We start from the raw sequence: 24,588 nt of genomic DNA on the forward strand, positions 1-24,588 counted from the left end.
CTCAGTAAATCCAGAGGCTTTGTGTCCATGAACAGTGGGGAGGTCTCATGTTGTTAAGACGTTTGTCCTCACTGCAGGACTGAGCTCTGAACCTCTTGGGACTGGCAACAGGACACCTGGTTTACCCTGCTTTGAAAATATCCTTTCTTATAATAAAGACGCTTAACTGAGCTTCAGGTTAGAAGGAACTACTGGATCTTCTCACCCGACCCATATAACAGCTCTGAGCAATGCAGAAACCATGGAGGAATAACAGGTTTGGTGTTTTATTTTACTGCCACAGAGAATTGATTGATGAGATTGAAGTTAACATTCTAGCTTTGCCAGGAGAACTGTGGAGCTTCGTGTGGTTTTGTGTTTGTGTTTCATTTGTAAAAAAAAACCCAACCAACAAAACCTCAACCAAGCAAAGACCTCCAGGTTTGGGGCTTTTAAAGGAAAGAACGTGTCCTGTTGAACTGGGAGAGAACTGGTCAGTCCTTGTCCTCGGCTCAGCCCCAGGAACCTGAATGGGCTGAGAACTTCTCAGGGGGACTGGAGAAGTCAAAGAGAGTTAGAGCAGACTGACAGAACCTTTGTTTCTGAATTTCCAATGAGAACACATCATACAGGTCGATCAGCACATGGTCTCACTTGCTGGTCTCAATACAGGTCTCTCAAAAAGAAAGTCTGGTGTTGTGCGTGGCAGCTTCTTAATAGAATCATAGAATGGTTTGGGTTGGAAAGTACTTTAAAGATCATCTAGTTCTTCTAGCAGATCTTCAGTTCTGTGTGCTCTTTTCTGAGAGTGACCCAGGAGGTCAACTCCAACCCTATGGAGAATAACCCAGGAGATCAACTCCAGCCCTATGGAGAATAACCCAGGAGGTCAACTCCAACCCTATGGAGAATAACCCAAGAGGTCAACTCCAACCCTATGGAGAATAACCCAGGAGGTCAACTCCAACCCTATGGAGAACAGCCCAAGAGGTCAATTCCAATCCTATGGAGAATAGCTCAAGAGGTCAACTCCAACCCTATGGAGAATGACCCAGGAGGTGAACTCCAACCCTATGGAGGATAACCCAGGAGGTGAACTCCAACCCTATGGAGGATAACCCAGGAGGTGAACTCCAACCCTACAGAGAACAGCCCAAGAGGTCAACTCCAATCACTGAGTTACCTCCGAAACCTTTGTCCATAATGATGCAGAGAAGTTGAAGGGCAGTTGAACAGTGAGTGCTTTTCTGTGCTGAGAAACTTTGATTTTTCCTCCCTGAGCTTCTCGTAGCTGTGGAGACGCCGTCTGCTGCCTTGGCTTGTGTTGGAACTTCTGTAAAGCTTCTTATGCATCCCCACCGGTGTTATTTCAACCTTTTCCAAAGTCTCTCGGATATTTCCATGCCCTTGTGCTCTGTCATGAGGCAGCAGAGTGATCGCTGCCACTTACCAAGCGATTCAAGATGCTCTGTAAGAATGAATGTGTTTTTTTTCCTTTATTTGCCATCCCACCAATCCATGTGCCCCCTTCAAGCTTTGCCAATGGAGAACAGCAATGGGAGATGCTGAATGACTTTGGCCAGGGTCTGTGCTGGAAACCCCTCTGCTCTTTGCTGTCTCGACACCAACAGCTGGATTTCAGCTCTGCTGGTGTTTGGTCTCTCCCAGGTTTTCCCTCTCAGTTCCACACAGGTGTAGTTTCTAATTGCCATGTTGTTTGGCATTTAGTAAAATCCACGGGAGAAATTCAAGGCTGATATTTGGATTGACGTCCAGCCCAGCAGAGCTCGGGGTGTGTTGTTACAGAGACCCCTCAATAACACTTGTATTTATCAATCTAAAGATGCTGCTGGTACCACAAGTGTTGAGTGAAAAAGATGAAAAAGTGGATTTTTACAGGAAGGCTGGATTTTCTGCTCCATTTCTGCAGTGCTGGGGTTCAGCCCAGCTGGAGCCATGGCCCTTGTTTTTGGGGAAAGCAAAAGAAGGTGCATCTGAAGGAAAATAATTCCAAACAGAGAGATTCAAAGGGAAGCGAGCCAGATGTTGGGAAGGCGATGGGAAGTGATAGCTTGGGGACAGTCACAGGGGACAGGTAATGTCAGGCTGATGGTGGTCGGGGCTGGAGGAGCTGGTTGTGGTTAGAAGATGCTGAATGGCCCATCTGGGAAATCCTGGTGCTGTGTTATCACCAGGGACACCGGCGGTGAGCGGAGATAAGAAAGGGAGCATTTAGGTCGGGCTTGGAGGAGTGTGGGGCTGCAGCATCGTCCCCCAAATAGAAGCAACAAAAGCCCCAGCCACACAAGACAGAGCCCAAGGAGCGAGCTGGGGATGAATGACCTTGTGCTGGCCTGGACAGAAGGCTCTAAGAGGTCTTTTAGTCTGTTGATCTAATGACTCATCCAATTTGTGTAATTTCCTCGCCTCCTCACTCACAACTCGGCTCTTTGTCGCAGTCCAGGCTGGCAGCGGGACAGATTTTTTCGCCCGGGACCTACACATGGCTTTGTCCAGCAGGTGCCTTCAAACAGCAGCAGCAGCAGCGTGTGATCTCAGGAGGATGTGCCGGGGAGGCTCAGGTTGGACATCAGAAGGTTCTTCACCCAGAGGGTGCTGGACACTGGAACAGGGTCCCCAGGGAGGAGCCTGACACTGTTCAAGGAGTGTTTGGACAACACCCTCAGACACATGGTGTGAGTTTTGGGGTTGTCCTGTGCGGGGACAGGAGTTGGACTTGATGGTCCTTGTGGGTCCCTTCCAACTCAGGACATTTTATGGCTGCCAGAGATCTGCCAGGTCCCAGGAGAAGGCTCTGGCTTTAGCTCGCAGGTCCATGACCTTCCTCATGTCTCTTCTGCGCTCAGCCCTTGGTGAGAAGATATTAAGATGTTTTTGTTTGCAAATCTTATTTGTTTACAAATATCTAAAGGGTGAGTGTCAGGAGGATGGAGCCAGGCTCTTCTCAGTGACAACCAATGGTAGGACAAGGGGCAATGGGTGCAAACTGGAACACAGGAGGTTCCACTTAAATTTGAGAAGAAACTTCTTCATGGTGAGGGTGGCAGAGCCTGGTCCAGGCTGCCCAGGGGGGTTGTGGAGTCTCCTTCTCTGCAGACATTCCAACCCGCCTGGACACCTTCCTGTGTAACCTCATCTGGGTGTTCCTGCTCCATGGGGGGATTGCACTGGATGAGCTTTCCAGGTCCCTTCCAGCCCCTGACATTCTGGGATGCTGTGAAGATCTTACCCATCGTCATCCATCCCTCGTGCTTCTGCGCTGGCAGCTCGGGCGGTGCCACCGTGCGGTTTATCTCACACTGGGCACACCTCGCCCTTATTTTAGTCCTAGATTTGCCTCTGCCTGTCTAATACGTGGAGATGACTCTGTTCTGCGTGTCGAGAGCCCGAGGAGCCGTTCCGCCAGCGGGAACGTGTGCGGTCGGTGCCTTCCTCCTCCCCGAGCCCCGGTGCCCTCCTCCTCCTCCTCCTCTCCTCCCCACGCAGCGTCCTCGAGCCGGGCGCCTTCCCCGGGGTTCGTGCCGCTGCTTTGAAGTGAGACCCAGAACACCCAGCGGGGTGGATGGGATCCAAGTGGCACGTTCGGGATCCGATTTGTGTTGTCTACCGGCTGTTTGCTAAAGCCCTGGTGCGGGAACTATGTGCTTGTGCAGGAGACAGCTCACAGTGCGAAAATGCAAACAACACATTTCAAAAAAGCAAACGTCAGTTTCAGTATGAAAGCTTATAGGAAATAGCCGGCATGGTAGTAATCCCTAAGGATTTTTTTTTTTAATAATTATTTTAATTGCGTCTTTACTTGCTGTTTATTGTGGGTGGTGAGAGAAGCTTAGTTTAGCTTAACTCAGGAAAAGGCAAAGTGCGAAGAAGGTGACTGAGCTAGTCCAAAACCACCTTGTTAAAAGCAGGTTTCTTGGAGCAGAGGGCTCTTTACCGGCTGGGTAAGGGTGTGGAGATATGTCATGCAAACTTAGATGAGGAACTGAAGGCTGGGAATTATTCTGGCCCCTCCCTTGGGAGATCAATTAATCAGCTGAAGCCTAACTCAGAATTGCATCTGTGCAAAGGATGCGTCCTCTGCAGAGAGGAACTCTGGGTTTGGGGGCTTACCCTGAGTAAAATCCTGTGGTCTGCGTGGTTTGGGGAATATAATGCTTGGCATTGTCTTAAAAAGGATGAAATTGGAGAGAAATGGTGTGTGCTGTAGCTGTGTGCCTGGCTGGCCAACTGCACTTGGTGATGTTGTTCTGCTCTCAGATCCCGGGAGGTGACACTGGGTCTCGGGAGGTGCAGCAGAGGCAGACGATGGCGGAGGAAACCCAGCGATGGAAGCGGCTCTTGGTGCCCCTCGTGATTTTTGCAGGAGTCCATTCTGGAGCAAACGTAGCGCTGAAAAACAAGCGCCGTGTGGTCGCACGTGTGAGAAGGTAGAGCCCGACGGCCTGACGCTCCTGCTTGTGAAACAGCGGTGCTGGTTGCACAAAAGCAGCGCTGGCCCTTCCCCGATCCCGGGCAGGCGTCCCATCGCGATAAATCACTCTGCCCTCGCGCTCGCCCCGCTCTGGAGCTTGGCCAGAGCGGACAGCACAGACCTTGTTGCCTCCCGGTTAAAGGGAGGAACGAGACGCCCGATCTGGACGTGGTGTTCCAGGCGATGCTTGGCTGCCTGTGGGCTTGTATTCTCTTGCTGTTTGATTATTAATCCTCCTGCCGAGGGATTGTTTCGTGCCGGGGGTTTCCAGGAGAAGCAGCGCAGCTCCAAGTCCCCAGTTCCCCGTGTTTGTGGTGCATACGTTGTCAGAATCGGGCTGAAAGCGGCCTCCTGGATCTCCAGGTTTCCCAAGAGCTGTTCCAGGTGCCTGGTGGCCCTGCAGGGCGGTCAGTGTCCCTGGGCTTCCTGTGACATGAGTGACACTGCTCTGCCATCAGCCTCTCCAAGGGTTTAGTGCGTCTTCTGGTCTCCACCAAGCACAGCGAGGCTGTGGGCAGCGGGATCATAGTCTCTGCTCAATGCCAGTACGTAGCTGGTAATAAATATTAGTGTTTTTTCCTTATATTGCTGATGCACCCTGGCGATAAATCACACTGCAGAGAGTTTATCCTGAGAGGGAAAAGAGCTGCAGCATCGTCCCCCAAATAGAAGCGACAAAAGCCTCAGCTACCCAGGACAGAGCCCAAGGAGCGAGCTGGGGATGAATGACCTGGGCTTTAACCACCACAGCGGTGAGCTTGTGCGCATAGGTGTGACCCTATAGAAACAGATCGCTCGTGTGATCTTCCCCAAAACTTGCAATCTGGGTAAAGTCAGGGTGCTGCAGGGAGCAGAAGCGTTGGCCTGTGGCTTCTCTTGTACTCTCCAGTTCAACTAAAGCCAGGTGGAGCGGGGTGGCCGCTGTGCTGGGATCCCATTGAGGGCACGGCCAGAGGAGCTGGGGACGTGGTTTGTTCTGCCACCAGCGTGTACGAACATCAGCAGAAGGGGTCTGATGGTTGCACGGAAAACTCTCTCCGCGTTCCTGTATTCCTCCCGGGATGGGGAATGGAGGTGTGAGGGTGGCAGAGCCACACAAGGCAGCGCTACCTCCCTGTCACCCGATGAAGTGACCTCCTCTGGTCCTGTTGTCCCCTCTACCAGCCCATCAACACCCTCAGCAGAGAGATGGGAGATAACGGCGGCGTCTTCGGCCTCTGCGGGCTCCAAACAAACGGGGCGAACCTTGCGCCCCACCAAATGGCGACGCTTGTGTGGGTGCTGCTGTTCCGGCCATCTTTCGGGCATGAATGGACAAGCGGGGCATTGACAGGCTGCGGGGACACACACAAACGTTCCACTGTGTCCCCTCTCACACCTTCCCCTCCTCCTCCTCGGCCCCCGTGCCCGGAGGACAATGGCTCCATCCACACCAAGGTTCACAGCTGGCAAGGGCGGAGGAGCGGCCAGGACACGGGTGGAGGAGCCGAAAGGAGAAAGGGATCCAGGAGGGTCCGGAGGGATAATGTGTCGGGGAGGGAAGGGATGAGGGGAGCAGGAAGGAGGGAGAAGCAAGAGGAGGGTTTGGGAAGGTGTGGGAGGGAGGATGGGCTCAGTCATCCCTTCTGCGTGGATCCACCCGCCTTGTCCTGCGGGGCCGCCGGAGGGACGTGCCCATGTCCTGCCATGGCCCACGGGATGGTTTCCTCTCGGGATGGCTTTCACCACACGCCCCGTCCTCCTGGGAGGTGGAGAGACGGCGTTATCTCTCTATATACACCTACACGGGGTCTATGCACCGGCTCATAGCCCCTTCTTGCTCATACGTCAGGAGTAGCAACACCATGCACCAGCTATGGGAGCAAGGGTTGCTGTGGGTACGTTGAATGGTTTACAGATGCATCCCAGCTTATCCAAAGGTGCTTTTGTCAGACATATTCTTCTGTGCGTGTTAGTTCAGGAGTTGTGGGCCTGTGTGAGAGCAGCAGGAGCTTTCCAGGGGACGTGGAGATGCTGCTGGGGACGGGGCTGTGGACTCTGGTGATGGTTTGGTTGAACTGCTGCAGTTCATTACTCTGAGTGTTTTACTGCTGGCACTGGTTCACTGTTCAGGTTGTTGCTCCAGAGTCTTCCTGGCCACTGGAGATCCCGTAACGCTTTTTACTCGCTATGGTAAATGTGGGGTCCTGGCTGAATCCCACCCATCCCGTATCTCCATTCCCAATGCACGCTGTTCTCTGCCTCCCACCTGAGCTGGCGTGGGATGGTTTCCCCTCTCGGCAGCGAGAGGTTTGCGGTGGGGTGAACGTGGGAGCCGGGGTGTCATCTGGGAGCTCCCCGAGAGCTGCCAGGGACGGGGGGACAGGTACGGCCGGGCTGGGTACAGCCCTGGGGAAGGTGTTGCGGGGAATGTGTGTGAGTGCCTGTGTTCAAAGCCCATCTCAATTGCTTCGTTCATTATTTCAAATACATGACACGCAAATTAAGCTCTTTGGAGCCCACATGTTCTGGGTAATGCCCAACTTCTCATGAACCCACATCGCCTTAGCTCTGGGTTTGGTGTTTTCCCCAGGAACTTGTGCCACAGGTTCCCAGAGCTTGGCCTTGACCGTGTTTCTGGGGTGACTTTGGGTCTTGGCTTTTCTGCTCCAGCATGAACAGGGGATGCGGGAGCTGAACAGGAATGTGGGAGCTGAATGGGGGATGCGGGAGCTGAACAGGAATGCGTGAGCTGAACAGGGATGCAGGAGCTGAACGGGGGATGTGGGAGCTGAACGGGGGATGTGGGAGCTGAACGGGGGATGCGGGAGCTGAACGGGGGATGCGGGAGCTGAATGGGGGATGCGGGAGCCGGACAGGGGATGCAGGTGCTGGACAGGGGATGCAGGTGCTGGACAGGGGATGCAGGGGCTGCCCCATTGCTCTGGAGGGGCACAACTGTCCTTGGCCATGGGCTGCCATGGGCACGTCCCCAGGATGGGAGGCGGGGCGGTGGCTGTACCTCTGTGTTGGCTGGGACAGTCGTGCCTTTGGTGACGAGAGGGGGAACGTGCCGTGTTTGCGTGCGCGCAGGAGAAGGGTGTCCTGACGCGACGGCATTTCAGAGCGAGTAACCAGCCGGTGGAGCTCAGGGGTGGTCCCAAAAGCAGTTTGGGGGAGACGGGGGAGTGATCTGGCTTTGGCGTCCCACTCGGGTTACAGGAGCCACTTCTGCCGGGAGTGACTGGTTATCGTTACAGTCAGGTAATAAAGAGCGTTAATTAAGGAGGAATGCTGCGCTGGTATCTGGGGGGAGGCAGGGGCTGCGGGGTCACCAGGGTTTCCAGCCCTTCGTACCCTCTGGGCAGCCCAGGAGCCATGGGGACGTTGTCCCGCTGTCCCTTAGGCAAGGAGCTGGCTCTCCCCGGCTGGCAAACGTGGTCTGGGTAGCAATGGGGTCTTGTCGTGTCCCGCTCCATCACCTTTCATTTGCAGCTCCCGGTGTTGTTTGTAAGTAGCAAGGAATTGTCCTATGGCCTTTGGGGGGAGATTATTTCCAGAATAACCATTAGCACTTCTGAGGTTAAGGGATGGTTTGTCCCTTGCGGATCAGCTTCTAGGGAAGCTTCTTTCACAGCTGGGGACCAGCTGCAAGACCTGGAACAAGGGACGAGGGACTTGTCTGGTGGGAACAGGATGAAGTCAGTGCTGTCCCTGCTCCCCTTCTCATGATTCCTGGAGCTGTGGTGAATGATTTTTACCCATGAAAATGCATTTATCTGCTTTCTGGGAGAGCTCCTGCTTGGAGAAGCGGGTCTGGAGCCGAGCGCTGACCCCGCAGCTCCCGGGGCTTAGCCGGTGTTTGGTTAGCGAGCCGTGGCGCAGATTCCTCGTGCCAGCAGCCAATCCGCCGGGCCAGGAGGATAAACAGGGGAGGACGCAGCAGAGGGTGCTGAGCAGCACCAGGCCCCGGGGAATGTGCCGATGCGGCAGCGCGGTTGCACAACCCCGCGCACTCGGCCGCGAGAACGCGCTCCAGCGCATCCTCAAGAGCTGCTGGGAGAGGGGACGCCACACCCTGACGTGTGGGACCATCACCCGGGAGCTTCTGGGGTCTCCTGTCCATGGACCCTCGGGATATTTTGTTATTACCTGTGGTTTTGTCACGGGGGTGCTCCGTGCCTCAGTTTCCCCATAAGCACCCTGCCCTAATGTGCTTCATGTGAGGAGGGCGCCAAGTGAAGATCCTGGGGCAGGTGGTTGCAGCGATGAGCTGAAGGACCATCCCAAAAGCTGCGTGCTCTCCGGGATGCTCCAGCCACCAGCACCGCATCCACGAGCCTTTTCTCTCCGTTGTGCCGTGTCTGACGGCTCCCGGAGCTGCCGGGGGCGCGAGCGAGCGCCTGTCTTCGCACCGGGCTCCAGGGCAAGGTTTGCCGGCAGCAGAGCGATGGACACGGCCCTTCTGGAGGTCAAGGACTTCACAGCAAAGGGCCGGTGGCACCTTCCCGCAGCTGCTCCCTCTCCTGGCTGCGCTGCGCTCCCAGCACTGCCCGCAGCTCGGTGTACGTTGGGTCTGGGGACCAATTCCTTCCCAAAGGGCTGTCGGGCATTGAACAGGCTGCCCAGGGCAGTGCTGGAGTCACTGGAGGGTTGGACAGACGGACATGAGGTTCTCAGGACATGGGGCAGTGCCAGGGGTGGGGGAACGGTTGGACTCTGATCTTGAAGGGGTTTTCCACCCAAAATGATTCTGTGACTCTGCGAAATCCCTGGGATGGCAGATGCTTGTCCCCATCCGTGCTGTGCTGGCAGCGGGGATGGAGATTTGGCCACTGCAGTGCTGCTGGAGCTCTCCTTGTCCTGTCTGAAGTGAATGTGGGACAGCACTAAACATCTGCTGCACTTCTGGCACGTTTTTTGGAGAAACAACCAGACTTTCGGAGCAGCCCGTGGTGGAGACATCTCTTATACCTGTTTTGGGATGCAGACGTGTGGCAGGCAGGCTTGGCAGGGTCTACAGCTTTTCCTTTGTCTTAATGGAGCTTCGTTTGTAATTCAGGTCTGCAAACCCCCCTGATAAAAGATTCACCTCCTTGGTATGTGGCTTCAGTGCCACAGGGATGGTCCAGGCTTGGCACAGCTGCTTCTCCTCCTCCTGGTCACTGGTGTCCCCCCACCCCTCGCTGATGTTCCCCAGCCCCTGAAGATGGTTGACCTCATTGTCATCTCCAGGTTCCCACATCTGGTTCTCGTTAGCAGAGCCCGGGATGAAGTTCTCCAGCTCGCTCCCTTCCTCCCACCCCCGGGTGACCCAGGCAGGATTAGGGGTGATTAGAAGACAAGCAACAGAGCAAGAATAGTTGGGGGGGGAGGGACTGTTATAAATAGAAATACCATAAACTTATCAGCCTATCACTCGAGGTAAATTCTGGGTTTAATCTCTCAGACCTGTAAATATGACGACCCGCGGGGGCCGGATGCCGTTAACTCTTTGAGAGCCACGTGCCCATCTCTGGGCAGCGGGATGTGCCAGAGCACCTAAAAACAGGACGGGGAGCAGGTTCCCCAGCCAAGAGGGTGTCCCTAGGATGTCCCCAGGAGGGACAGGCTGGTGGAGCTGGGCAGGGAGGAGACGGCGGCACGGGAAACATCCCCGTTTGGATGTCGACGGTGTTGGGAGGTTTGGGGAAGGCAGAGAAAACCAGTCCAAACATTGGGATTCCTGACATTCTCACACGTACGGGGGCCTCCGCTCACCCAGCTCTGCTCACGAGGAGGGTGCCAAGGGTTTAACATCTCGTTCTTCGGGCAAAGTTCACTTTTTGGGGGATCTCCTCGAGCCTTTTGTGCGGGAGCGCTTGGAACGTGGAGCAGGTGGAGGGGTGGCACGGTGTGGGTGGTGACATGGGGGCCAAGAGGAGGACGGGACACGGGGACCTGGTGAGTTAGGGGTTTTTTGCAGCAGCACCAATTGAAGGAGCTGTGAAAGAGCAGCAGCTTCCCCGAGCTCCTCCATTTCTCTTTCGCTGGGAACCCATCTCATTCAGAGCTGTACGAGTGTCCAGCTCCCCAGGGTCCCTCCTCGGTGCCGTCCTGCTCCCTCCTAATCCCCCTTTGGAGGGGGAGGGCACCTTGTTAGTGTCGTTAGGAGCTCGTGACTCTATGGAGAAGTATTAGCTTTTTAATTAATCACCTAAGCTGGCTTTTGGTAAGAGCTGCAGGCGGTGGGACGTTCCTCATGCAGCCCTGACACCCCGGTTTGTTGTAGCTGCTGCAGGTGCCTCTGTCCCCAGGCAGAGGAAAGTGTTTTGATTTTTAGCGGGCACACATGCAGCTGTTATCGCATCTCAGCCCCCGGCAGCTGATGCGGCTCTCACGTCACAGCGCTTATCTCCCCCCAGGTCTCAGCCGAGGGCTCCTGAAGGTGCCTTTTAAGACGAGGTAGCAAAGAAATAGGAAATGACAGCACACCGCTGGATTTGAGGGCGTTTCTGGATAGGTCCTGGGCTCCTCTTCTGCCGTGGAGAAGCTGCGGGAGACTGGAGCTGTGAGGGAAACCCAGTGGGGTGCAACATCTTGAGACCCCAGAGACATCTTGAGACCTTTTATGGCCAGGCTCAGTAGTTTGTGGAAAGGCAGCAAAATTGGTAAAGTGCCTTTTTTTTTTGTTTTCTTTTTTTCTTCTTTGAACCTGGGTCCCAACCCCGGAACTTGGGATGAAGATGAGTTTTCTGATCGTTTTTGCGGTGGGTGTTTGCCAAAGGTGTTGTGTGATTTATTGTGTGGACTCTTTGGCCAAGAGCAAGGGGTCCTCACCCCAGCAGAAGGGTTTTGGCTGATGTTGAGGGTGGCGGTGGCCAAGGAGTGGCTTCTTGTAGAGCAATGGTGAAGTGTCAGGAGCAGGCTATGGCAGGGGGATGAGCGAGGGACACCAGCACCCATGGGAGCTCTTCTAGTCAACCCTAACTCCAAGCTGGACAACGCCGTGGTCGCTACCACATCACTGCAGCTTCACGAGAAGATGTGGCTGTCCCAGTGGTGTCCCCCTGTGCTGACCTGGGGTCTGCACCTGCATGTGTGATGTTCTCAGGGACATGGGTTAGTGCCAGAGTTGGGTTAATGGTTGGACTTGATGATCTTGATGGTCTTTTCCACCCAAAATGATTCTATAAGCAAGGTGCTGGCACAACTGGGGACCTCGCAGGCCCTACCTGCCCTGTCCTCTCCTCACCACAACGCGTGGTTTGCCTTTGTCCCCGGGTCCCCGGGCTCTGTGTGGTGCACAAAGGGTTAGGAATCTCGCACGGGAAATGCTACCCGGGTTTTTTCCCCTTTCTCCAGCGTTACTAAGGGAGAGATCCCCCCTGTGCACACATACACACACACCCCCCCGTCCGTTTGGCAGAATTCCTGTCTGGATTTATGTCTGACGATTTGCTTCCCTTGGTATGAAAGGGATTTGCAGAGGGGAGAGCCGCAATCGGCCCCGGGCTGGGCTGAAATCCCCCGTTTGGGGTTTTTTTGCGGTTCAGTGCTTGACCTTTCCCTGGGCCGTGGTCTGCGGGGGGAGCTGGGGTCAGGCTCTTCTCCTGGACAAGGGACACGTTGTCGTGGTGCTTTTTTCCCTTTCAGGAAGGGCAGGCTTCGTTATCTGAGCTGGGGGAGCTGGGGGGGAGCTGGGTTTTCTCTTCCACTTTTCTTGGCAGTGTCTTTGGCACCGAGGGCTGGCACCGACCCCAGAAGGCTGCAGACTCCCACTTGAGAGAGACAGATAAAGAAAGCGCTTTCTGTCAACAAAACCCAGCCCAGCTTCCCCAGAACAGGAGAGGGGAGGAGGAGCAGCAGTGCGGGAGACAGGAGAGCGACGTCCATGGCTTCTCCATGGAGGAGAGGAGATGGAGAAGCCTCCTGCGGGGTCGGGCGCTGATCCAGAGCTGTTTGTGGCAGCAGCAGAGAAACTCCAGTGTGTTCTGCAAAGCTGAGACGGGTCCGAAGAGATGGAAACCATCTTTCCTTCTCCTCTGGGCTGCAAACCTCCCCGGCGAGGCCGGCGGCTCTTGTGGTTCCTCTGGCAAAGCTCTTGCCGGCCCCGTCAGCGCCAAGTTGTTGGGGTTGGTTGGGCAAGACCTGGCTCTGGTGCTGTGTGGAGCTGTGTCTTGCAGAGCTCAGGCCCAACCCCATGTTCTCCCTTCTCCCACGTGTGCTGAGCCTGGTCTTGAGCAGGCCCCATGTCCCAGAGCCAGAGCCTGGCCTGAAAATGGCTGTAGAGAAACCCCACTGGCACGTCCAGCTTCCAGGGTGGTGTCACCACCATGGCTTGTCCACACGCCCCATCTGTCTGCTTTTACACTGAGATGTGGATAGAATCATTGAATCATTTGGGTTGGAAAAGCCCCTGGAGATCATCAAATCCAACCATAACCCACCCCCGGCACTGCCCCATGTCCTGAGAACGTCATCTCCGTCTGTCCAACCCGCCAGGGATGGTGACTCCACCCTGGACGTACCCATGGACAGATGATGGTCCTTAAACTGAAGGATCTGCAGATCTTCTCAGATCAGTTTTTGACTCTGCAGAGGTCCGGTTGTGTTTCTGACCTGCAAAGCAAAGACCTTTCGTGTCCTCCTCACGGCTCACGCTTCCACCTGCTCTCCCCTCGCAGGCCACGACATTAATGGAGCTCTGGAACCATCGAACATCGACACCAGCATCCTGGAAGAGTACATCAGCAAGGAGGACTCGCCAGATATGTAAGTGCCCCCCTTGCTCTGCAGCAGGAACAGCATTTGCTGTTGTTTTCTGTGCGGTGATACTGAGCAGTTTCCAGCCCTGCAATTTGAGGAATTGTTTGGAAATCACTGTGCCTCCGTCCCTCCTGGAGTCCTGCTTTATTGCTCTTTGCTCTCTTACTTACTCGTTTCCAGTTCTGCTTCCTGGCTCCTTGCCTTTGACTTTCCCTGGTCTCTCATGTCCCCTCTTTCCCCACTCTGAGGACACCACAAAAGACTTTCCTTCATTCGAGCAACAATAAAGCCAGCACTGGGAGCTCGGTGTGAAAGATTAAATCCCAGCACAACCCGAGCGTGGAGAAGGGAAGGTCTCCCTGTGTGCACCGGTGTCGGCAAAGCCAGGGGAGCAGCCCCGGTGGTGGGGGACACAGGGTGGGAGCAGGACCTTTGGGGCTGACGTGACAAAGTGACCTCCCTGTGCTGGTGTGTCAACTGGAGCACGGCGAGCAGATCCTGGTGTCCTCACGAGCTTGGGGTTGGTGTCCTGGGCACTCCTGGGCTTTACAGTGGATTTTAAACCCTTGGGGTTGCATCAGTGCCACCCACCCTGGTGGGACCTGTACGCTCCTGCTGGTGCCACCATGGTGCTGCTTGGTTTTCTATTTTCTGGGTGTCCCAGAGCACCTGGGTGACTCCATCCCTGTTGCTGCACGGCTGGGAAGGGTGGGCAGAACGTACCGTCTCGCTGTCCCTCTGCCGAGGTTGTCCCTCTGCCGAGGTTGTCCCTCTGCTGAGGTTGTCCCTCTGCTGAGGTTGTCCCCTTCTCTCTCACAGCTGTTTCCCTGACATCCCCGCGCACCCCCAGCCCTCCAGCTCGACCCCCATCACCGCACCTCTCGCCAGCTCCATCTCCAATGTGACCAACCCCTCTCCCAGCGGTTCCCTCCACCTTCCGCCCCCGGGCAACCAGCTCCCGGTCCGGCATGGGCCTCATTTGGCCAACCCTTGTGGACCCACCTACGGTGCCCACCTCAACTGCAACAACAACAATGGCATGGTGGTGCCCAAGGGCTACCTTGGTGGCCACTGCCTAAACAACGTGGTCCCTGCAATCAAATCAGAGCCCAAGGCCTCCTACGCACCTGGGTAAGTGGGGTTGGGGTGGTAGAACGAGGGCAAATGGTGGGACAAGTCCTTCTCCAGGCTGGTGGCACCTAGAGGGCTGGTGTGGTTTGTCCCATGGTATCTCTGCTGCTGGCAGCGTCCATCTGCATTAAGCTCTTGCTTCACAGAGGGATGGTTTTTTACAAGTGTAGGTGCTGAAGTTTCCCAAAAGATTGCTTGGTTTGGATCTTGTCTGTGTTGAGTTTGAGAGGCTCAGTAACATCCCCCACATCTGCTGGTGGTGGTGGAGCCATTAGCTCTGGGTGACCGGGATGCTGCACCTCTACAAATGCATGATGGGAGAATATTGTAGCATTGTAGGGGTTTTTTTTAAGAAGGAAGAGACAAAGAATAAATTGGAACAAGACAAAATTCAGTCTCTGGGATGTGCCCATAGCTATCCCAGGAGAAGACAATTAATTAAATGAGATGTAATTCCGTTGGCCTGGTGTTGTAGATATTCCACTCAAGAGAAGAAAGAGGTGGCGTCTGAGCAGGGTCTGGTCCTTGCTGCTGTCCCCCCATCACAGGGGAGTGGGAAGAAGATGATCTGAAGCTGGACAGATGAAAATCAAAGTGCACAAAGTCATGAGGCATCCGCAATAGTTTGTACCAGGAGGAGCTGGGCCCCTTCTTCCATGGAAGAGCGTGGATGTGAGGGGCCAGGATGGCCCCTGGACATCTACAAGCCCCTGTCTGGCTTTTTTCCCTTGTCCTTGTGCCCTCTAGTGTTGTCAGCAAGTATGGCCTGGAGATTCCCTGATGTGGGAACTTGCAAAACGCTGAACCAGCCCCATTGAGGTGACTTTGGATGAACTTGGAAAGATCTTCCAGCAGGAGACAAGCTGAAACAAAATCTGCCCTTATTTTATTCCCAAACCAGAGAGTTTTCCCTTCCTGGGTTCCCAGAAAGCTTAGGGGGAACCATGGCCAAAAACATGACGTGATGGGTTGTCGTGTCCTGACGTTCTCCAGGGTGAGAGGGGTCACGAGGAAGGATCATTGTTTGCTGTTGGAGGTGGAGACCTCGGTTTGGATGTAGATGAACTGCGTCAGCTTTGATGGCAGCTTTTCTCCAGCATCCCAGAACTATTCTTCCCCATTGTACCAGGATTTTCCTGGAGGAGCAATATCTCATGTGTTGGATACCAACAAACCCTTCCCTTGTGCTGGGCGTAGCTGCAGGACCTCCTGATGTGAATTCTGCAAAACCTTGGCTTGCTGAGGCACAAATCCTGATAAATTCAGAAGAAATATAGTACAAAGTCATGGCCAGAAGCCTGGAAATAAGGCTGGTGGTAGATGCTCCAGACCAAGTGTAGGAGGGGATGGTGGAAAGGTGCTCCAGGTGGAGGTGGAGGGTGATGAGGGCTCTTTGTCGGGGTTACCCTACTTCATCCCTCTCCTGCTAGACAGAGAATTGGTTTATGGGGTTGTGGGCTCCTCTGGTGCATTTGTCCTATAAGGAGCAGATTTTGCTGAGTTACGGGGCTGCAGAAACCTGCTGAGGCTGTGTGTCACCAGTGATGGAGCAGCTATGGACAGATAGACAAGATATCTCCAACCCAAACATCTCCATGGGCCAGAACTTACTGCAGACATCTCCCTGCTGCAGCTTTGGGTTGCGGTGACCGTGGCTCAGTCTGGCCGGGAGCAGAGCTTCCATTTTTCCCATGTGTTTGATCTCCAAGACGTTGCTAGAGAATCGCTGGTATCATCTGAGATGGGCAGGTCCTTCCGTGGTGCACCAGGGCGGTGCAACGTTTTGCCCTGGGCTGAAGGTGCGCGGTGGCCGAGCTCGTGCTGCAGCGGGAGCCGTGGGGAGGGGCTGCAAAACTGAAAGAAACACCGAAGAAAAATTGGTTGTAATGAATTTGGAAATGGCTGAAGAGCCCAGCTGCTGGAGGTAAATAAGGAAAGAGAAGGCACCTGAGAGCTCCCCTTTTCGTTTGGTTGCATTTTGCAGTCAGGGACAGATCCCGGTGGGGTTGGAGGTGACGCCAGCAGCTGTGCTGGTGCTCAGGTCTGTACAGGTCACGGGGCAGAATCCGTCCCGTGGGCTTCCCAGCCTTCGCTTTTGGGCATCAGATCTCAGCTCCCAGCCCAGTTTTTCCCATTTACCCGTGGGGAAGCACACAGAACATCCCTGCCCAGTGTCTTGTCACTGGAGGTGTCACCAAAGTGTCTGTCGCTGCTCCTGAGGTCCAGGGAACCCCGTGGGGAGCGGGGTGACAGTGACAGCTGTGACAGATCCCATCACCCCGGCATTTCCAACCGGAACCTGGAGAGCGCTTTGATCCAACTGGACCTCTTGGTTGTGCTGGGAACTGGTTTAAAATGATTTTCCCTTCTTTTTCCCCGTTGCTTTGCAGCACTTTACCTGATTCTCCCCCCGACTCGGGATCCGAAGCCTATTCCCCTCAGCAGGTGAACGGTAAGTGCTTCAAAAAGAGGGAAAAAAGCATAATAATCCAAACCCCAAACCCACATCCTCCCCCTCTTTGCTCCGTGCAAGTGGTTGGCTCTGAAATCTTTATCAGACGGGAGAAAACAGGCGGCTGCAATACGTGGGGAGATTATCAGTTAGTAAATATCCCCAGACTTTCGCCTATTGTTCTGCTGCTGGTCTTTGCGAGGGGGGAGAGCGAACGGAGAGGGGACGGGAGAAGGCGAGGTGGGAGCCCGGGGATACGGGGGGACACCGGCGCCGTGGGGTGTCCCCAGTGGGGCGGCATGTGGCCCCCACGACCCTCCTCGTCCTGCCCTCCGCCGCGGGCGAGCGAAAGGCAAGGAGCGTGTCCCTGACATGGAGCCCGGCTCGGGGAGGCAGAAATGAACCCGCCGTTCTGCAGTAAGTTCCTTCTCCAACCTTTTCCTCCCCTCAGCGGGTCCCGGGGGGTCTTCGCTCCCCGTGCAAAGGGCAGACGGAGCTGGGTCCCCCCCAGTGTCACTGCCCTGGGGAAGCCAACCCGTGTTCTTCGGTTCCTCCGGTGACCTTCGCTGCTCTTTGGCGGAACAAACTGGTTGGTGAGGAGGGCAGGTTCCTCCGAGCCCCCTTCCCTGGGCACAGCAGCCTGTTCCCCATCCCGCCCAGTCCCACCGGCAGCAGCGCCTGCTCTGGTTTTTGATGGAAGAGGTCAAGAGTTCTGTTTATCTTGCTAAAAAAAAAATCCCTGGAATTCCTCCTGGCCCTTCCTTAAATATAACAAAGAGGCCAGGTTGCTCACCGCGGGGAGAGCTCGGGGAGCCCCCCAAAGCAGCTCCGGCCTCGCCAGGGAAAGATCAAATTCCCAGAGCTGTTTTTACCCTGGATCTGGGAGCCCAGAATGTGGGTCCTGCGTCTGGCCAATGCCTCGGCCCCTTCCCCAGCCGCGCTGGGAGCCCGTGGGAGGTGTGATGTGCGGTGGACATGGTGAAGACATGATGTCTTGCCCACTACCATCGCTACCTGGCTGAAAAGCAGAGATAGTCCATCGCAGGGATGTCACCTGTCATCCCAGGGATGTCACCTGTGCCAATGGAGATCCTGGTGGGCAGCAGAAGGCTCTGGAGACAGCAGGATGGGTGGAAGCGGCCCAGCCTTCAATAGGAGGGCTCGGCGTAAATACATTTGACGTTCCCAAACCTCGCAACGGGAGGAGTTTTCTGATTCCTGGTCAAGAGCTTTGGCCTCGTTCCTCAACCGCTGCCCGGTTGTTCTGAGACCAAAGTCCATCCAGGCCAGTGTCTGGTGGCACCTGCTTGGGGAGCAGCCTGGCAAGGACTGTCCCCTCTGTCCCCTCCACGTCCCCATCCCCTGTGACAGCCTTGGACAGCCCCTGGATGTGTTTTTTCCACACTTTCCTGGTGCTGAGCTTAATCAGACGCCCACAGAGGGGTGCGGAGCAGCTTTGTCTTGCACTTAAAACACCTGCAAAGTCACTGTCCCTTTGCACCCCTTGGTGTCCTGATACCCCAGGGGTCTGTCCCTCATTTCTTTGGTGCCGAGGGGAGTTGTTGAGATCTTCTCTTTTAATGCCGGGATGGGAGGGAAGGACTTCCATGCAGGAGAAATGTTGAGGTTCCACATGAAGCTTCACCTTCATCGTGCACCTTCTGAAACGTTTCGTCTGTCAAATCTCGAGCACGGAGATCTTCCTGTGCGCCGATGTCCTTGCGTGGATCTGCTCACAGCTCAGTTCTCACACCTCTTGCACTAAAGTTGATGATTCTTTTCATTTCCCTGTATTTTTTCACTGCATTTCTTCACTTGCAGAATCAGCTGCGCAAGGGTTCCATTTTTGCCAAAGCAGCACATTTTGGGTGAAAAGCTGCTTCTCTTTACAGTTTCCTTCTCTTCTTTACACCTTGTGCAGTGTGAAGCTAATCACTAATTTCTGGTCATTCCCGAAGCACGTTGGGAGGGATTCAACCACGTTGCTTGACTTTATGCACTTTATATTTTGCTATTAGCCTCCAAAAATATTTTGGTTGCAGTTAAAGCCCTTGGCTGGGCTGTGCAAGGAGCTCGGGGCTGGTTGGAGGATGAGAAGCTGCAGAAAGGGCTGGATTTGCATGTCCCTCCACACACTGAGCTTTTTTTTGATGGTGTTATAGTCAAATCACCCCTCGTCATGGCCTGGCTGTGGTACCCAGTTCAAATAGAGGAGGAGAAAGGTGGGATCCCATTTGAATATCATCCCTTTTTTGTTTATTTAAATGTAGAGATCAAAGTTTCCTTGTGGTTTAAATTAAAAAAAGAAAAAACAAGCAGCAAGTGCCCCCCCCGAAATCCTCACCAGGGTCATTCATGTTGTCTCTTCTTTCTCTGCTTGTTCCCATGCCCGTCTGTGGGAATCTTCCCTGTTGTCCCTCAGCTTGAGGACCTGGTTGTCTGTTGAATTTTGGGTTGCAGAACCACGGGATGGTTGGGGCTGAAGGTCCCTCTGTAGCTCCCCAGCCCCACCTGCTCACGCAGGGTCCCAGAGCAGATCACACAGGATCCCAGGGGGTTGAATGTCTCAGAGGAGACTCCACACCCGCTCTGGGCAGCCTGGGCCAGGCTCTGGCACCTCCCAGCAAACAAGTTTTTGCTCATGTTCACATGGAGCCTCCTGTGTTTCAGTCTGTGCCCGTTGCCCCTCACCCTGGCGCTGGGCACCACTGAACAGAGTCTGGTCCATCCTCTGACACCCGCCCTGAGATATTGATCCATTGATCACATCCCTCTCAGCTTCTCTTCTCCAGCTCAACAGCCCCAGCTCTCTCAGTGTCTCCTCATCACAAAGATGCTCCAGACCCCTCAGCATCTTTGTAGCTCTCACTGGACTCCGCCCAGTAATTCCATATCCTTCTTAATCTGTGGAGCCCAGAGAAGATAAGGAGGACCCGGATGGCTGAGGGTCAGAGGAGCCGGGTCTGTGCAGGACCTGTGCTCAGGACACCCCACACACGTCCCTACCCGCTGCTCTGACCTCTGTTCCTCTCTCATTTTTCAGATCCTCACCTCCTCCGGACCATGACCCCCGAAAACATGTGCCACATGACCCCCCCTTCCCGCCTGGAGCACCCTCCTCCTCCTCCGCCCCCCCCGCCGCCGCCCCCCCACCTGCAGGGCCCCCCGCCGCCCCCGCACCCCCACGCCCCCCACTTCCCCGCGCTGCAGCGGGACCTCTACCTGAAGCCTGAGCCCCTGATGCCGCCCTATGGGGTGCCCCCCATGGCGCCCGCCGACCTGCACCATGCCCAGCAGTCGCAGATGCTGCACCAGCTGCTCCAGCAACACGGGGCAGAGTAAGATCTGGGGCTTTTCGGCATTAATTTGGGTGGTTTGGGGAAGGGGCGGCTGGGGGGGCGCTGCAGAACATACAAGCAAAGTTACTGGGTTTAATGGCAAGTTAAGGAGTGTGTGCTCTGGTTCTGGGGGAGGTTTGTGGTGCACAGCTTGGGGCTCAGTGATGGAAAACAAAGACGGGGCTCAGAGCACGGATGTGACAGAGCTTGGTGGCCATGGGGCGGGTGGGTGGTGGTGCTGGGAGAGCCTGTGGCTCCCTGCGTGAACGTTTTGGATTTTCTGTGAGATCCCCCCTTTTCCCTGGTCGTGGGGCTGTTCCCTGCCCACCTCTCAGCCTGCGCTCTCCCGCGGTCCCGCAGCCTCCCGGTGCACCCCGCCAAGAAACGGAAACACTCCGAGTCGCCCCCCAACACCCTCAACGCCCAGATGCTCAACGGGCTGATAAAGCAGGAGCCGGGGATGGGGTCCGTGCCGCTCAACCCCGACCGAGCCCCAACGCCTCCCTGGCACCAGCCGGGAGCACTTTCACCAGGTACGGGGCTTTTTGCCCCCGCTTTTTTCTCCCTTTTCCCTTCATACCCCCAGCGTGCAAACCCCCAGTGCCAGCCGGGGGGGTTCACCCCATCTGGAACCCCAAGGAAGGGACAGCAGGGCGGTGGGTTCATCCTGGCCCAAATCTCGTGCCCGCTGGCAATGTTCAGACCACACTAGTTGCTTCCTTCTGCTCTTACCCAATCGGACACTCCGTCAGAAGGATTAAAATCGGTATTTTCCCCTTCACCACAGGCCTGATTCAAGATAACGACAGTCTGAACGGCTCCTACTTGGATCCCAACTACCAGTCGATCAAGTGGCAGCCGCACCAGCAGAACAAGTGGGCGACTCTGTACGATGCCAACTACAAAGAGCTGTGAGTAATTCAGAAAGAAAAGGAAAGTCTGATTTGTCTTTCATGTGTTGGTGAAAAGGGACATGGGTCAGGGGGATCCTGCTCACGAGATGGGCCAAGGATGTCCCTGCGCTGCCCCATGTCCTCTCTGTCACCTGCGGAGCTCTCCTCGCCTGCACCGTGGTGGGGATGCTCTCCCTGCTGTACCTTTGCCATCGGGAAGATGATTTCTCTGAGGGAGGGTCAGGAGATGGGGCTGGCGCTGTAGGAGCCGGCAGAAGGCGATTCGGCAGCTTTGGTGACAATTCGGCAGCTTTGGTGACAATTCAGCAGCTTGGGTGATAATCAAACAGGTTTGGTGGCAGTTCAGCAACCACTGAGACCTTGGTCTGCCATGCAGGGTTGTGTTAGCAAATCCAGCCTTGCCCTGAGCGCGGTTCGGACCAGCAGCGCCTTTTCCTCCTGCCCAGGCTTAGCAAGGGCCTGGATTTTAAAACAAGTATTAAGGTTTTCTAGCCAACACATAACACGGGTGGCTGGAGATCGTCTAGAACCACTTCAGCCTGGCTCGAGACACCCTCCCTGCATTCCTGGGAGGTGACAGGGAGCTGGCAAGCGGCAGGTTGGCTTCCAGGAACCGCTCGCCCAGCAAACCCCCCCCCCGCTCCTCCTCCTCCTCTTTTGGGGACACGGGGGAGGGGGCACTGCGATATTTGGTGTCCGTGATACCAAATAACCCCAGGGCTTGTGTCGTCTTCAGTGACGGGTCACGCGATGGGTCGTTCCCATGGCTGTTGGAGTCGGTCGCTTCTTTGGTGACGTTCCATCACTTGTAAAATGTGTTTCATGTGGGTTCCCCAGCCGCGGCAGGAGGGAAGGGCGGCTTGGCCACTTGGTTACTCCTGGTTTACTAAACCGTTTCCATAATGTTGATCAGCTTTCAACTTGTGCAAACCCAGCCCTGCTCTGCCGCCGTCTTTGGGCTCGCTCACCTAAAACCTGCTTTTAAGACTTCAAGCAAACCTCCTTCTGCGGCATTTAGGTCGTCATCCCGTTGTGTAATGGGTAAATTCCTTTTAACTGACTTCACGGAGGTTTTAGGAACTCACGTGCAGTTTGTTGTGCAGCTGGATTTGACCAGAATTAAGGGTTGAGGTCAAGGGTTGATTGATTCATTTTTATTTACACGCTACCTTGGCGGATTCTCCGTCCTTTGTGGTGGGTTTGGGGCTCGAGGAGAACCCGCGCAGGCTGAACACGCATCACTGTCTACATTTCAGATCACTTAATTCTCCCACCATAGCACCACAGCAGAGCGGATCTATGAGAAACACCAAAAGATTGATTCTCCTTCTCCTAGAATGGCATTTCTTTAGGTTGTCTAATTCAGGTTTTAGTAGGTAGGAGCCTCTTCCATCCTTTCTGCCTTTGGGGTGTACTCAACAAATGTGTCTTTTAGAGATCCGTGAGTTTAGTTTCCTCTGAGATCATAAAGCGAGGATCGACCATTCCCAGGCCAGTTTTTGCTACAAATGGTCCTTTAGTTTGTGTGTGCCAGTGGATTTTCCTGCCCATGGAGGGAGCAGATGTTTTTCCCCCGTGATCCAGGTGCTCACAACCTCTTCACAGCCCCAGGAATTTCAATTATCTGATGTTTTTTTCCTGCTCTTGTTCTTAAGAAAAGAGACCAAGGGGCAGGTTGAGGAGGGAGACGGAGCCCTCAGGATGCCGGAGCCCATAGGGAGCCGCCTCCACACAGGGGAATTATTCCATTTCATGGTGTTTCCTCCTCTTCTGCCTCAAAAATACTGGGGTCCAAAAGAAATCCGGTGGTTCCTGCTGCACAGGAGAGATCCAGCTGTGCTGCTACATCTGGGCACGACGCTTTCTGTTGGGCGAGGGGAATAATTGCTTTATCAGTACTTTATTTAATATATTTTTGAACCTAAACAGAATAGTTTAGGCCATGGATTTATGTGGAACATTCCATGCAAAGTATAATCTTACAGGGCAAAAAATACTGTTAAATAGTATCCTGTGTTCTTCTCTTGCACACACAGGATTATGTCCCTTAGTGTAGAATCATTTAGGTTGGAAAATACGCTTAAGATCATCAAGTCCACTCGTATCCATCACTGAAATGTTCTCATTTTCTGCTGTTCTGGGCTATATCGTGGGGCCAGGTTCCATCTCAGCCACTGATGAGATGGGGGATGCACAGGAGGGACTTCAATTCATTCTAGAGTTCCTAAGTAGCTTTTTCTGCCTCCCAAGAGACCTGTACAGTGAATTTAGTCGTGTGAGCGGCAGCAGATTCCCCGTCCCCAGGCAGATGTGGGGCAGCCCCCTCTGCCACGAGAAGAGCAAAGGGAAGCCGGGCTCATATGAACTACGCAGGTTTAGTTTTGAGACGGGACTACCTAGAATTAGGCTGGATTAAGGAAATGGAGCAAAGGAGGGAGGGGAGAGTTACTGCTTGGATTCGAGTGGAGGTGCCTGGAAAATCTGTGTCTTGTCTCGCTGGGTTTGTGTCTCAAGCTTTTTTAATGTGGGCTGAGGAATCTGTGTTGGTCGGAGACCCAAGTCTCTGGCTTAGCTTTATTGATAATACTTTTATATTTTTTGTTGGCCTTTTTCACTAGTTTAGTGGTTTCAGGCTCGCTGAACCTTCCAGAGGAGTTGGCTGGTCTGCGGCAGCGGTGGGACGGGGCACTTCGCTCCTTTCCTGCTGCGAGCCGGGCTCATTCGTCTCCCTGACAGCTCCTCCTCCCGCTGCCCGACTGTGGAGGGGTTGAGGGAAAGCAGCTGGTGAAGGGCAGAGCTTTGCTCCACGGAAACATCCCCGTGCTGAGCCCGGAGCCTCTCACCCCGGGAACTGGGCTGGCGCCGCTCGCTTCCCACCAAGCCAACCAGTGCCAACCCTGAAGCTCAGGTCTGTGGGATAAGCCTGAGATCTCACTCCGCAGCTGGAAAAATGTCCTTACAAAGAGCACTAAACCTGGTTTTGCTGCAGATCCTGGGTCTCACCAATGGGACACAGAGTTGTGTGATGTGTTCCAGTCCTGCTGGATGTGTTTTTGGGGTAGGTGACACACGGTGCTGGCCCCAGTTTGGCTGATCCTGTTGTGATGGATCGCTCAGGATGGATCGCTCAACTGGAGGTTCCTCCATCCTGGTGGCTGTATCCTGGCAGAGAAACAGAGCGGGGACTGTGTGGAATTAGTGAGTGGCCCTTGAATTAGGGGCTCTCCAGATGTTACATCTTCGGAGTGGGTGAGATATTGGGGAACCTGGAAGGAAGGAGGAGAGAAATGGGGGAGACTTTTCTTCCAGAGAGGAAACTGAGGTGCGTGAGCATCCTCTGACAACCTGCTGTTGGCTGCAGGTCCCCATATGGTTCCCTTTCCATCAGAGACACATTTTTCTTTGTGGTGTTTTTCACTTTACACTTGACCGTGGAGGACGAGGGTGCTCCCTCCTCCTTTGTGTGTGATGCCAGACGTGGCTGGGGGGGTTGTCACCTCCCACCCTCACCCGAACTGGAGAAACCTCCCTCCTCTGTTCTGGCCTTAATCTGCT

The 24,588-nt window shown here is 54.7% G+C and overlaps 1 protein-coding gene across 1 annotated transcript in view; it reads left to right on the forward strand.

Annotated features, from left to right (window-relative positions):
• MYRF (myelin regulatory factor) overlaps positions 1 to 24,588 on the forward strand; it is a 50,788-nt gene that overhangs the window by 10,646 nt on the left and 15,554 nt on the right. The window contains exons 2-7 of the mRNA XM_082059407.1: positions 13,117 to 13,204; positions 14,018 to 14,329; positions 16,720 to 16,781; positions 19,825 to 20,119; positions 20,480 to 20,652; positions 20,907 to 21,030. Coding sequence (XP_081915533.1) covers positions 13,117 to 13,204; positions 14,018 to 14,329; positions 16,720 to 16,781; positions 19,825 to 20,119; positions 20,480 to 20,652; positions 20,907 to 21,030 — 1,054 coding nt within the window. The remainder of the gene's footprint in view (positions 1 to 13,116; positions 13,205 to 14,017; positions 14,330 to 16,719; positions 16,782 to 19,824; positions 20,120 to 20,479; positions 20,653 to 20,906; positions 21,031 to 24,588) is intronic.

This window comes from Streptopelia decaocto, assembly GCF_964273445.1.
Source record: "Streptopelia decaocto genome assembly, chromosome: 7".
NCBI classification, from domain to species: domain Eukaryota; kingdom Metazoa; phylum Chordata; class Aves; order Columbiformes; family Columbidae; genus Streptopelia; species Streptopelia decaocto.